Raw genomic sequence first — 15,196 nt, 5'->3', positions numbered from 1 at the left:
CACAGAGACAACCCTACTCGCCACCAAAGATGACATCCGCACCTTCCTGGACCAAGGCCACTCCGCAGCCCTTGAACTACTCAACCTATCAGCGGCCTTCAACAGTCTCCCACCGCACACTAGTAGCCAGACTACACGACGCAGGCATACCTGGAACAGCCCTGGACTGGATCCAATCATTACTCACCGGAAGAAGCCAAAGGATCAGACTCCCACCCTTCCTCTCCGACCCACGAAAATCACCTGCGAAGTCCCACAGGGTTCATCCCTGAGCCCCACCCTCTTCGACATCTACATGGCCCCCTCGCAGCCATCGTCCGACAACACGGCCTCAACATCGTATCCTACGCCGACGCCTAGCTCATCCTCTCCCTCACCAAAGACCCCACCACTGCCGAACTCAACATCCAGAAAGAAATGTAAGCCGTCGCAGTCTGGATGACTAACAGCTGCCTGAAGCCCAACGCCGAGAAGACAGAAGTCCTCATCCTCGGTACCACCCCTTCTGCATGGGACAGCACCTGGTGGCTGACTGCCCTCGGAAGCCCACCTACCCCCTCAGACCACGCCAAGAACCTCGGCATCGTACTAGACTAATCACTCACCATGAACCGACCGGTCCACACCGTCCCCTCCAGTTGCTTCAACACCCTCCACATTTTCCAACCTCGCACTGGCCGAAACTCCGCACATCCACAGAGCCAGAGCAGGCGTAAGAGCCTTCTTTCACATTGCAGCCAAGACCTGGAACGAGCTACCGGCAGACCTCAGACGTGCCCCCTCCCTGGACACCTTCAGGAAGACCCTCAAGACCTGGATCTTCGGCTAAACAGATCTGTGGACCCCACCTCCCTCAGCGCCTTGAGACCCTCACGGGTGAGTAGCGTGCTTACAATTCCCTGATTGATTGATTCTCAGGAGTGCTTGAATTTTGGTCCACCATTGTTTTCTTTGTCTAGAAGAATAGTATGGTGTGGGTTCCTGAAGTTTCAGCTGTAACAGAGGAGAGGTTAGTGTTGATTTACAGACTGTTTGAAAAGAAATAGACACAAAGTAAATGTAGATACATTTATTATCTTTCTATCGAGCAAAAGGAGCGCCCCAACATTGATCTTCAGATATTTGCTGATGTGTTGAAAGAGGAGTGTGCTTTGCCTGTGGGTGAAAGTATGTTGTTGGTTAGTACTTTTTTCTTCTAGCTACTTGTTTGCTGCTGCAGGAAATTCTATGCATGTATCCAGGTAGTAATGCCCAGAAGGAACAAAGCAATCCGAAAGACCTAACTAAAGGGTAGCAATCCTCTTATTTGCGCCTTCCCCTGCATTATCTATCGCAGACAAACCTAAACGACTTCGCATTCCCAGGGTATTGCTCTTTTTCCTCCACCACAAATGATTCATTTTGTTAATGTTTCTACGTTAAAATGCATTAGGTTGTCACGTTCTTTCTAAATCCTTTCTCTATCTTGCAGGGAACGATGTTCCCACTGAAGATTATAGGGGTCAACCTCGGATCAAGCAGACATTGCACTCGCCGCCAGGGACAATGCTATTCTCTGTCCCCTGCCAACTCTGCGGCCTCCGCTTCCAATCCACTTTAGTTTACCCTTAATGGTGTGCAGCCATCCTGTGGGAGGCAGAATCAGACTATTTTGTTGTTGTTGTGAGACGAGTGGAATTCCCATCACATCCATCAGATGAGACCCCAAGGTCTTCCAGAACTCTTATACCCCCTCATTTCTTTCTGACCCACAGCTCCTTCCTCCCACATCAGTGCGGTTTTCACAAGAGCACCTATCCATCTTACTCCTAGAGGTGCAGATCCTTCTGGCCAAAGAAGCCATCGCAAGGGTGCGGCTTTGAAATCGGGGGTGGGTTGTTACTCCAACTGTTTCATTGTGCTGAATGAGAGCAGAGACAGTTATCCTCATTTAGAACTTCACTCTCTAAATGAATATCTTCAGATTGAAAAATTCTAAATGTCAACACAGTCCCAAATTCTGTTTGCCCTAGATCTGTATGACTGAATAGCTACTCTGGAGTTGCAGGATGCTGGCTTTCATGTGCGCATCTTGCACTCACACAGACATTACCTGCTATTCAAGATAGACCAGGAAATCTTGTTGTGCTCCTCATCGGCTACCCAGCAACGCTCAAGGGGGTTCATAAAAGTAGTGGCGTTTGTCACCATCCACCTTCGGAGGTTAGGGATGCTTGCTTTCCCTAACCTTAACAGCGATCCTTGAAGGTGGACTCACTGGTCTGGCGTAGACCACCCCCAGATGACTGAAAACCTTCTGACATTTTTGGGGTTCTTGATCAAGGAGTTAAAATTGCACCTTACACCTTTAGAGACTTTCCTTTTATAGGTCTTCTGGACACTGCAGTTCTGGGCCTTTTCTCCCTTGCAGTGACTCAAGGACATTCAGGTGGGATTGCAATGTTTCAGCCTTGGTCCTGGATCTTGGTAAGAGCAGCTCTGATGCGACTTAGGCTGCTGGCCTCATGCATCCTGTTGCTCCACTTTGCCAGGTGGCATATGCATTGGATCTGAATTTTCAGTAGACCCAGCACCAAGGACACATCTTACAGATCATACAGGTTTCGCAGGAGAATGCACAAGATCTGCAGTGGTGACTGATGGACCACAACCTAATCAGTGACACATCTTCCTTCCCTGGCCAGGGCTGACTGTTCTGATGGATGCATCACTGGTGGTTTGGAGAGTTCATGTGGGAGAGGTGGAGATCAGAGGACTTTGGCAGAAACCAGGCTCAGCATAAATCTGTTGGCACTGTGGGCCATCCTTTTGGCATTGAAGGCCTTCTTACCATCTGCCAAGGGAAGGTTGATGCAGGTTCTCACAGACAACACCACTCCTATGTGGTACTGCAACAAGCAGGTCCTGTGCCAAGAGGCACTGCGCCCCAAGCACTGGCTGGAGTGTTCGTGCATCTCTCCGATTGTGAAAAGCTGGCAGGGTTATTAAGTCAGGGTAAACCAGATCAGCCGGCGATGCCTTGGATTACAGACAGCAGTTTCCTCCTGAGGTAGTGCAGGGCATCTTCAACAATGGGGAGAGCCCTGGCTAGATATTTTCATCAGATAGCGCACAGTATCAATGCTTCTGTGTTGGAGTTCCCAAGAACGTTTGCTCTGGGAGACCCATTCAGTCTAGAGTAGAGCATAGGACTTCTGTACAGTTTTCTGCCACTACCTCTCCTTCCCTGTGTTCTAAAGATAAAGTACATCCAGGCCCAAGTCATCGTAGTGACTTCAGATTGGAGTGCGTGCTACCTGGATCTAAGCATTGATAGATGCCAATTTTGGGGGATCTTCTGTCACAGCGGCAGGGTTCTGCACCTGAACCTGTGTAATCTATTTTTCCAGGTGTTGAGATTGTGCAACATCAGCTGACTGCATTTGATCCATCTCCTGAAGTTGTGGATGTGATCCTTGCAGCCAGGCATCCTGCTATGAAGACTATTTATGCTAGGCACTGGGACAAACTTGTGTCCTGGTATGGTGTTTACAGCAGACTTTTTGAGAGCCACACCAACAGTTGTTTTGTTTTATCTTTGGCCCAGCCAGGCCTTGCATTAAATACCTTTAAAGGGTATTTGTTAGTCCTTGCGGCCTTTTTGTGTTTTCTGGCCCGGCTGTCCTCATTTAAAGGCTTGATGTACATGTTCCTTCCCAATCCATTTGTGATGCCACAGTGGGTTCTTTGTTTGGTTCTGATGTTCCTCATGGGTACCACCTCAAGTCAGCATGCAGCTGCTTGTAGAGTCTTACGACTCTCTATACAATGTTCCTTATTACCATTACTTAAACTTATCGCATGAGTGAGCTCCAGGCTCTCTTGGATCAGCCGCCCTACACCACCTTTATTCCAGACAAACTGGTGTTTAGAACCATGGGAACATTTTGACCTAAAGAAGCAATGCCTTTTCACGTTGGGCATCACCCTCCTAATTTTGTTTATCCCGCCTCACCCTTCGAAAAAGGAGGAAAGACTCCATGAACTTAACCCCAGAACAGCCTTGCGTTTTTCCATTGCTCACATCAAAGGCATCTAGATAATCAGCCGAAGAGAACACCTAAAAAAGCTACGATCAGCCAAAGAGAACCCCACAAATAGCTAAGGAAGGAATGTGATACATGAAAGAACTCTGTCGAGGTTGAACATCCTCTGCACTAAGTTCCTATACACATTGGCCAAGACGCAGCTTATGAAAGAACTAAGGGCTTATTCAGCCAAAGCTGCTAACACTGTGTTGGCAAGCATAGTGCCTGTTTGACATTGGCCATGCCCACGTTCACAAAGCGTTGCTGCCTGATGGCCAGGTCCAACCAAAAGGGGGTTTCGCCTGTTTGGTCCTGCAGGACTTTGTTGTCTGAGCCACTCCACAGACCCTCCACCTTGCTAATGTACTGGTTACGTATCTATTCTAAAGGTGAGGAATCTGCGATTAGAAGTATCCTTCATAAGAATAAGTTGCTTGGTTCCAGTAACACTTTTTCTGGCTTGTATGCCATCTAACTGCAGGTTCCTCATTCCCCTCAACGTTCTGTGGAGCGGTCTTTTAGTGATTCAAAAATGTCCCAAATTAATGATCTTCACACTGGTGCATTCAGGTGTTTTGTGCCATGTATCTTGGGGTGTGGAAAAAGCTAATCTAGAAACTGACGTTGGCGCACCAGGGTACTAGGGCACCACTTATATAGCAGCTCTGCTCTGTCACTTCAAACAGTGTCAACACTGAGCCGGACAACGACTTTTGACTGCGCTCTTGAGCGCTACTGTGAAAACGGCCTGGTTCAGTCTAATGCCATAGGAATATTTTGAAGGTGAGGAATCTGCAGTTAGAGTAGCTTGTACTTGAAGGTTACCAATTACTGTATGATCCGTTTGTGACAAGGGGTACAGTGAAGCACTCTACGTTAAAACTGCAGCATAGACTCTTTTTATATGCAAATTTACGATGGAAAAATAAAGTAGAATGGTGCACCCAGAGATAAAGTCCACAAATCTTTGGCTTTGTAAAACAATATTCAATTATTTAATTTTCATGCATTGCATAAAATCCATCAAAAGGGCATCCAGCCAACATGTTTCGTTCAAAAAACATTTGAACTTCATCAGGACACTAATGTACAAAAAAAATGAGGGGGTTCCGCAAACAATAAAACATGCATAAATAACACTAAGTGAAAAAAAAAGCACATTGCGCACCAATAATACATATATGCTATAACAAACATTACAATTACCATACACAAACCCATGATATTGAAACATTGCAAATTGTTGAGCCCGTGTGGGGGCATATGTCCAAGGGACCTCCATCAAAGGGGACCATCAAAGGGGACCTGCAAAGTTACTTACCACGTTGCTTTCAAAACTTGCTCTGCCTCTAGGTATTTACAAGAATCGTAACATAGAGGAGTACAACAATCCAGAGACATTTGAATTAGTAAAAAAAAAATGTTTTTCTACATTTTTCAATCGTGTTGTATGAATTCCCTCCATATTCTCTCCCTTAGTTCTTTGAAAAATTACCCCAGATCACTTGAAACATACTCTTGCTATTAGGGAAAATAAAACTCAAAGTGGGTGATTAAAAAGAACATGTATACTAAAATCTTGTGTTTTTTGCAGCTTATTACCACTCCAACCAAAGGATTTATTTCTCCTGGATCACGTAGCCTAGGACCGAAGAGTTCGAAGAAGTGTTTGGTATGATGTATTTTGATCTTTTAAAATTAGATATTTGCTAATTCAAGTCAAGCTGTTGTGGAATGTATAGGTAACTGAAAAGATTTTTTTCTTTTTCAATTTTAACAACTTTTTTTTGCCTTTTTTGCAAGATTACGGAAATGGCTAAAGAATCTCTGCCCTCTCCTAAAGAAAGCGTTTACCCTGCACTTATTAACTGCACAACACCAGTTGATGTCATTTTACCTCAAATTACTTCGAATATGTGGTAAGGACACCATATTTTTTTTTTCTAGGTGAATAAAACTCGCTTTTATGCAAACATTCACAGATTTTCATCCTCTGAACAGTCTTACTATTTTTAAAAAAGTGTTTCTAATTAACAGTAGTTTCTTGCCTCTTAATTCTTTCTGATAATGGATACTACAAGATTTCCTCCTCTGTGTGCAATACAGAGCAAGACCTCATGCCAATGTTCGATTCTCTTCATTGATAATGTGCCCAAATAAAAGGTCAATGCTATAATTTGTGTAGGCAATAGAACAAGGCCATATTTGTCCTGCCTTCGTATAGAATTACTTCAGAATTTTTTTCTAACTTTTTTACCATCTTTATTTCAAATGTTACCTTTTCTGTATGTTAGCTTTTCCAATATCTCATACTTCTAGTAGATATGCGATACAGCAATTTATACAAAACATGTAGATTATATTTTTTCCTTTCCTTTTTAGGGCAAGAGGTCTTGGACAGCTCATAAGAGCAAAGAATATTAAGACAATTGGTGACCTGAGCACACTTACTGTCACTGAAATCAAAACTCTCCCAATTCGTTCACCTAAAATTTCAACAGTTAAAAAAGCTCTTCGGGTGTTCCATGAGCAGCAGGTAAACCATTTTAATAAAATATTTGTACTTTTATAGTTTTAGCAGCCAAAATGTTTGACACAATGAACTGTTTTGTTTGCAGTGTTCAAGTTTAAACTGTTTTCACCTTCTGTCAATCTGGTACGAAATACTGCATTGCCTTTTTGCTACCGTAAATGTAGACCAAACACAATTTCATTCTGACTGTAGGGGATAATGAATGGATATTGTGTCCAATAGAGTGCTTTTTGAAATTTATGCACTGTGCTATTGAGTGATCTTTTCACCACATATCATTTAATGCTGCAGCTGTTTCGGTCTTAAACATTAGAAAGAAGCTTGTTTGAGGCATATGAGCTGCAGATTACACACTTTTGCATAGATCGCCATCTGGTGTTGGGCCCGGATGTTTGCAGTTTGTTTTTCCTCTTGGAAAGTCTTTGGAAGTCACGAGGTCGGTGACTCCTCCTTTGGATCGTATTGCGCATGGGCTTCGGCTCCATCCTCAGATTGTTTTTTTCCGCCATCGGGCTCGGATGTAATCTTCGCGCTCCGGTTCTGAACATTTTCCAGTTCGACGATCGAAGCGGAATCCTCACCTCACATCGCGTTATTGTTTCGATCGCGATCTCCTCAATCAACGCACCTTCTCATCGACAAATCTTCGGTTCCAGTCGTCGACGGCGGCCTTCGGGCCTACCCAAGCTCCGGTCCCGGCTGATGGAAAGAACTCCATTCAAGAAGTGCCCTCGATGTGGGTCAGAGTTCCCCCACACCGATCTTCATGAGGTGTGCAACCTCTGCCTCTCACCTGAACACGAGGCTCGAGACTGTCCGTCCTGTAAGTCTTTCAGATCGAAAAAGACTATTCGGGACCGAAGAGCCAGACGAAACATGGCACACTCCTCGACCTCCGTTCCAGTCGATATCTTCGGAGTCGACATCGAAGATCCGGGACAGCAGCACACGAAGAGGACCTCGTCAGTGCTTCCGAGGCCGACGACTTAGGTGTGGAGGACATCATTCCGTCGCAGAGGGTCGAGAGTAATATTACACCCCCCCCCCCCCCCCCCCCCCCGCGTCAACACCCAAAAAGGCTTCGGTCACGCCTTCGCCTCCGGGCCTAGGCAAGACCAGAGACACCGCTTCACACACCCCACCTTCGGGCCCGGTGAAGAAGCCAAATAAGCCTTCCGGCGACTCGGGCTCGAGCTAGCCTGCCAGCGGTGCCGAGATACACACTTCGGCACCGAAAAAGAAACCAGCCTCTACCTCCACACGAGCTCCGCACCGAAGCCCTCTGGGTCGAAACCCAGCGCTTCCGTAGCGACGCAATCTTCGGTACCGACCAAACCCCATAAGGCTCTCGGCACCGACACTTCCAAGCCGAAGCACACCTCGGCGCCCACCAAGAAATCTGAGGTTCCCAAGCCCAGTGCTAAGCAAACTGGCACGGGCAAGCCTAAAAACTCATCGGCCCGAAGACTTCGGCGCCGACGGACCAAACACTGTCACAGAACTATTTACACCGGATCCCTTACAAAAAACTCACCAGGGATCCAAAAACTGGACGTTTGGCACTCTCTTCCAAAAAGAGACACTTGGACAAACCGGCTCCGCCTCCACCTCCAAAGAGGAAGGACTCTGCTACCTCCCCTTTCAGAATACCTTCCCCACCGCCTCCACCTCCTCCACCCTCTCCACCTCCGCCCCCTCCGCCTTCTCCACCCCCACCTCATCGCTCTCCGACCCCGTCTCCAGACGATGATGATCACGGGGACCCATATCATGATACAGGGGATGTGCCCCAAGACCCCACCCCTACAGGATCCCCAGACCCATGGGACGACTACAATAACCCAGATATTCCCGACGTCCCACAAGATGACCTTTACCCTTCCATGCCATCTCCACCGGAAGACTAATTAGGTTTCCACCACCTACTTCAAAGGGCGGCACACTATCACGGGGTAGAGTTGCACACTGACCCAGTGGAGGAGGATTTCCTCCTCGAAACATTTGATATCACACATAGGTCTACCTCCATACTACCTATGCTTAAGGGGGTGGTAAAACTTGCGCCAGAGATTTTTAAAGACCCAGTCAGGGCCAGGGTCATTAACCCACGCATAGAGAAAAAATACAAAGCTGCACCCACAGATCCTGCCTATATCAAAGGGCCAGCGCCACTAGATTCCCTAGTGGTTTCCACTGCAAGAAAATATCAAATTCCCAGGCGTCAGGCGAAGCACCACCACCTGACAAAGAGTCAAAGCTACTGGATGCATCAGGAAAGCGCACTGCGTCACAGGCAGCCAATATATGGCGTATCGCCAACACCCAAGTGCTATTGGCCAGATACAGCACATTATGATGAATTAGAAACCATAATGCACCACCTCCCTGAAAGATATAAAACTAGGGCCAATGAATTAATTCAAGAGGGTAATACAATAACTAACACCTCTATACGCTGTGCCTTAGATGCAGCAGACACAGCCTCCAGGGCCATTAATACTAGCGTCCTCCTCCGTCGCCATGCTTGGCTAAGAATATCAGGTTTTAAACCAGAGGTGCAAGCCTCCATCCTGAATCATCCCTTTGACCAAGAACACCTATTCGGCCCAAAGGTAGATGAGGCCCTCGAAAAAATGAAGGACACCGATACGGCGAAGTCCATGGGAGCCCTGCAGTCACACCCTCCTAGGCGCTCTTTTCGCCGCTCTTCCTTTCGGAGTACATCTAGAGGCTCCTCAGATAACTCGTCCACTTCCTACAAATCCCCCACTCAGTCCACCTTCACAAGGGGTTATCAAAGAGGCGGCTATAGGGGCAATAATAATAAAGGCAGAGGCAAACAAATACCGCCCGCTCTGCGACACCGCCTACCCAATGACTTCCTCCCCCCCCCCCCCCCCCCCGCTCCCTCCAGACCATCCCACTCCGGTCGGGGGCAGACTTCAAAATTTCCTTCATGTCTGGGAGACCATCACCTCAGACATGTGGGTGACCCAAATTATTCGGTCAGGATACTGCCTGGAATTAACATCTACCCCCCCCAAACATTCCACCCAGGCAACGCCCAATGTCACAAGAACGTTCCACATTACTAAGACAGGAGGTAATCTCCCTCCTTCAAAAACATGCAATAGAACAAGTTCCCGTCAATCAGCAACATTTATGGGTCTACTCCCTATATTTTCTAATACCAAAAAGGGACGAGACTCTACGACCTATTCTTGATTTCCGGCCCCTAAACACATACATACCCTCAGACCATTTTCACATGCTAACGCTTCAGCAGGTGCTTCCGCTCCTCTCCCAGAACGACTTCCTCACCACACTGGACTTGAAAGACGCATACTTCCACATTCCAGTACACCATGCCCACAGAAAGTACCTCAGATTTGTTGTGGACGGGTAACACTACCAGTTCAAGGTGCTCCCATTCTGAGTCACAACAGCACCACGGGTATTCACCAAGTGCCTAGCGGTAGTGGCGGCACACCTCAGAAGACAGCACATTCACGTCTTCCCATACTTGGACGACTGGCTGATAAAAGCCAGGTCCTACAACCAATGTGTACACCACACCGCCACTACAATCCAACTACTTCACCAACTAGGTTTCACGGTGAACCACCAAAAGTCCCAGCTAACACCATCCCACATAAAACAATACCTCGGTGCCACCATAGACACCTCAAAAGCAATAGCCTACCCCAATCCAGCCAGGATTGCAAGCATTCAGGCTTTGCGACAAAGATTCATAGTTCAACACTCCCTTCCAGCAAGAGTGTTTATGCAACTGATGGGGATGATGGCCTCTTGCATTTTCATAGTGCCCCACGCAAGACTCCTGATGCGTCCACTCCAAGAGTGCTTAGCGTGCCAATGGAACCAGGCCCAGGGGCAACTGACAGATCTGGTGTTGGTAGACGGTCGCACCCATCGCTCTCTGCAGTGGTGGAACACCACAAACCTTTCCAAAGGTCGACCGTTCCTGGGTCCGGTTCCACAAATAATACTAACAACGGACGCATCGCTCTCCGGCTGGGGAGCTCATCTATTACACCTCACAGTGCAGGGCACATTGACGCCGCAACAAAAGTTACTCCATATCAACCATCTGGAGTTACTAGCAATCTTTCTAGCCCTAAAATCTTTTCAGACACAGATTTCAGGCAAGGCAGTCCTCATGCGCACAGACATGACGGCCATGTATTGCTTTCAAAAACAAGGCGGCACACACTCCACAGCTCTCTCAATTAGCACAGAGCATATGGAGATGGGCAATTCCACACAAAATCTTTCTCCTAGCCCAACATGTCCCAGGAGTCCAAAACACCATGGCAGATCTGCTCAGCAGACAGACGCAGCAGATCCACGAGTGGGAACTTCACCCGCAGGTTCTTCACCCGTTCTTTCAAACGTGGGGTCATCCACAAATAGACCTATTCGCCACCCACGAAAACAAAAAATGCCCAAGCTTTTCAGAGTACCTGCCATTAAAGCCTTCATGGAAGGCCTAAAAAGAATAATTCCCCCCCCAGACTACCACCCTCACCTGTGTGGAACTTAAATATCGTTCTCACAAGGCTATTGGGGCCTCCCTTTGAACCTTTGCATAAATGCGAACTGCAATTTCTCACATGGAAAACAGCTTTCCTTATAGCCATCACTTCCCTTAGAAGGGTCAGTGAGATACAAGCACTTACCATACAAGAACCTTTTCTTCAAATGCACCAGAACAAGGTTTTTCTCCGTACCAACCCAAAATTCCTACCTAAAGTCATTTCCCCTTTTCACCTAAACCAATCTGTAGAATTGCCGGTATTTTTCTCGCAACCTCAGACTGTTGCAGAAAGGACTCTACACACACTAGATGTCAAACGAGCCTTACTTTACTATATCCAAACAACACAACCTTTCAGAAAGACCAAACGACTATTTCTCTTTTTCTCCACCACACAAGGGCAACCCCATTTCAAAATCAGGGATAGCTAGGTGGATTGTAAAATGCATCCAGATTTGCTACCACAAAGCAAAACGAACGCTATCCGTTCCCCCTAAAGCCCATTCTACACGGAAGATAGGGGCTTCTATGGCTTTTCTAGGGAACATCCCATTAGATATCTGCAAAGCAGCTACATGGTCAACACCGCACACTTTCACTAAACATTACTGTGTAGATATGCAAACCAAGCAACAAGCTAGTGTGGGCCAGGCTGTACTAAAAACACTATTTCAAACCACTGCAACAGATACCGGTGGTCGCCGCTAAGGTTGGGAACTGCTATATAGTCTCTGCAATAGTGTGTAATCTGCAGCTCATATGCCTCGAACGGAATATACTACTTACCAGTATGCATCTGTTCTTGGCATGTAGAGCTGCAGATCTACACACGCCCACCCGCCTCCTGTAACTGTTCCAGTCTATCTTATTTAGATACAACACACATGGGTTTTTTCACTGTTATTACTACGCTCCATCTTTAACTGCTGGCGAAAAAAAATCTGAGAATGGAGCCGAAGCCCATGTGCAATACGATCCAAAGGAGGAGTCACCGACCTCGTGACTTCCAAAGACTTTCCAAGAGGAAAAAAAACTGCAAACATCCGGGCCCAACACCAGATGGCGATCTAGGCAAAAGTGTGTAGATCTGCAGCTCTACATGCCAAGAACAGATTCATACTGGTAAGTAGCATATTCCTTCTCAGATTGCATTACAGCACATGTGTAAATGTCTGCACTGGAAAGCTTTAGCATTGCTGAAAACGCAACCTGACAGGCTTGAACTAAGAGCTGTAAATATGCACCACCTTTTTAAGGCTCCAGGAGCTTCCACTATCTGATGCCTTCTACTGGCAGTTGTCTCAGAGTTGTTTCTTTTTTTTGGCTTCTTATCAGGTATCCATTGAACACTAGATGTTTTCACACTATTTTCCAAGAGAAAATTCTCTCAATCTCATTTTATTTTCACTCTGCATCTTTAGAGACTACGAAATGTAACACTTTTTTTCTGCATTTCTGAGATTTTTCTATCCAAAATGACATGCCTATTTGCCAGGCGACCTTCATTTGTGAGGAAAAAACTACAACAAATCCACACGAGGTCTGTGGTGTGCTTTCCTTCTTATCTGTCTAATTTTTGCCAGATGCCTATAAGGACAGGGAAGCTATTCTTCTTGGAGGCAAGCTGGAAGATCTGAGAGCCAAGGATAAGGGAAAATCACATGCCCTCTGAACTCTCATAGTACTGGTAGGGTGGCAGGTTCTCCTGTGGATCCCCAATGAGGGTGATTAATGGACAGGAAAGGTGAAAACACATCGCTGCTTAGTTCCCACCGTTCCTCATCGAACTCATTAGCACAGACATGCTCGCTGTCAAAGATTGATGTTCTCACCATGCTGGCACCACTTTCGCCATAATTTCTTAGACTCAAGGTATAGGCACTCCACTTCAACAGGGGAATTGAAGCACTTAAGATAATTGGTGTTTCGTTCTTGCTATCAATACAGACCATCTGGTGGATTGCTTTGAGGCCTTTGTGAACGTCAGCAGTTCTTACATCCAGGGGTCCGCAGGCCACAGGTTATGTTATTCCAGTTCAGGCGTTCCGCAGGCACATATAACATCTGACTATTATTTGCTGCCAATTAGAAACCTTTTGAACTCCAATAACTACAAAAGTGATTCTTCCTAAGAGTAGACTAGTTTAATCAAGTAACAACAATTCTTACTTAGTCTATTGTGTTGCCTCCCCAGTATACTTAATATATATAAATAAAATCAAGAAAATATGATAGAGACTTCTATCTACAGATTCCTTACCTTAGAATTACTGCATGCGTCAGACTGGATCCAGAAATTGTTCACGAGCAGTACCCCTGCGCGCTGGTAAGTGGTGTCCTTTAGCTCCGTGTTGGTCTGCACTGGAGGTGACTTGCATGGTGCATATAAAGGCGGCACCCCAGCGCACTGACATCAGCTATTTTCTTTCAGCGCCATTCAGCGCAGATCTGGAGAAGAGACCCCCACCCCCACACACCAATCACTTTTTGATTGACCTTTTCAAAGATTTTTTAGATCTTTTCTCCTGATGTGGCAGGGATGTCTGCAATGAAGGCTGGATTCAAACCCTGCGGTGCCTGTCAACAACAAATGTCGGTGACTGACCAGCACCTAGTCTGTCTCTGGTGCCTTGAAAGCGACCAAGACGCCAAGACCTCTGTTGATTGTTGCAATTCCCCCAAGCTCTTTGCTTCTCTATGTGCGACGCCTCGACTGTCTCGATTCCAGTCTATCGGAAGGTCCCAGGATCAGTCACGGAGCCATCAATCATAGACAAAGTCATCTGGACATTCAGATAAGTCCAACAAGAACGCATTACATCTGAGACTGTTATTTTTCAACCTCTTTCACAATTATTAAAACAATGGATTTGCTTAGATTAGATCGACATACTCTGAAATTGTAATCACCCCACGATATATCTGTCCTACAGTGGAATTTCGAAATCCTCAGTTGTTCAATAACTGAGGAATAACCAGGGTGTAGTGGCCAACCCAACTGGGTTCCTTTGGATATGTACAATTTTCGAACACTCCCTGTTTTCACTGCTTTGCTGTACAGTAGTTCCATTGTTTGATAAACTAGAAATAAGGTTCATGCTGCTGTAACGTGAGTCCAGTCTAACAGTTGAATGAATTTTCAGAATCCAGTAACTATGCCTTACATCTTTGTGCTCCTTATGACTTATCCCAAGTGTCAATGGGGAATTTATATATAAAGTGCGGAAATTATGTAGGAAGCTTCCCCTGGCCATTCTATTTATTTATTGCCTGCACCAGCGCTGCTGAATGTCGGTGTCATCCACTAACCTTCCAACTAACAAGACTTATTGGTAGTCACTCTAAAAGAGTTAAATACGCGGGAGAAATGAGCGCAAAATATTTTCCAAAGGTGGGATTTACGAACAAATCTTTGCTCAAAGGAAAATCGGCATCACAATGAGGTAAGTCTGGGTGCTTAGAAATGAAAGCTGATGCATAGAAAACAAGTGCTGTCACTTCCGTAGGCAAACACTGGCAAAACTTAGCTGAGACCAGGCCCTCCAAAATTAAGGTAGTGTTTAAACCATTATAATCCTAGCCTGGTACCTATGCATCCATCCGGTCACCAGTCACTACAATTTAGAGGGTGGGACCGAATCCAGCTAAGTATTTTGAGGTTACAGATTGATGATAGGACAACTTGCATTTTTTTCTTTTTAGTTTTGGTAGTAATGCGGCCATTGCAACAATTTATTGATCAGGGTAATTTCTAAAATCTGAAAGAAACACGTAGTGATAGATTCCTTACCTTAGAATTACCCCCAGGCGTCACACTGGATCCGTGAAGTTTCCATCAGCAGTACCCCTGTGCGTCGGTAGGCATCGTCGTGCGGCTCCGCGTGTGCTGTTGGCGTCAGCGCCGAGATGACGTCACTGGAGCTACTTAGACGCGCGCTGACGTTCTCTTTTTTTTTTTTTTTTTTTTTTTTTTTGTTTTTCACGGCAGCAAGCGCAGATCTGGGAAGAGCAAGTACCCAGAGTTACTTTTTGACACTG

At 46.1% G+C, this 15,196-nt stretch overlaps 1 protein-coding gene across 5 annotated transcripts in view; it reads left to right on the top strand.

Annotated features, from left to right (window-relative positions):
• The window catches only part of RIF1 (replication timing regulatory factor 1), a 442,844-nt gene that overhangs the window by 407,552 nt on the left and 20,096 nt on the right, over window positions 1-15,196 (top strand). For all 5 annotated transcript variants that reach the window (XM_085645596.1, XM_085645592.1, XM_085645595.1 and 2 more), the window contains 3 exons: window positions 5,662-5,739; window positions 5,871-5,986; window positions 6,450-6,603. In XM_085645596.1, coding sequence (XP_085501722.1) covers window positions 5,662-5,739; window positions 5,871-5,986; window positions 6,450-6,603 — 348 coding nt within the window. The remainder of the gene's footprint in view (window positions 1-5,661; window positions 5,740-5,870; window positions 5,987-6,449; window positions 6,604-15,196) is intronic.

This window comes from Triturus cristatus, chromosome 3_1 (genome assembly GCF_964204655.1).
Source record: "Triturus cristatus chromosome 3_1, aTriCri1.1, whole genome shotgun sequence".
NCBI lineage: Eukaryota > Metazoa > Chordata > Amphibia > Caudata > Salamandridae > Triturus > Triturus cristatus.
The sequence above is the reverse complement of the archived record's forward strand: the minus strand, read 5'-3'. Positions and strand labels throughout refer to the sequence as shown.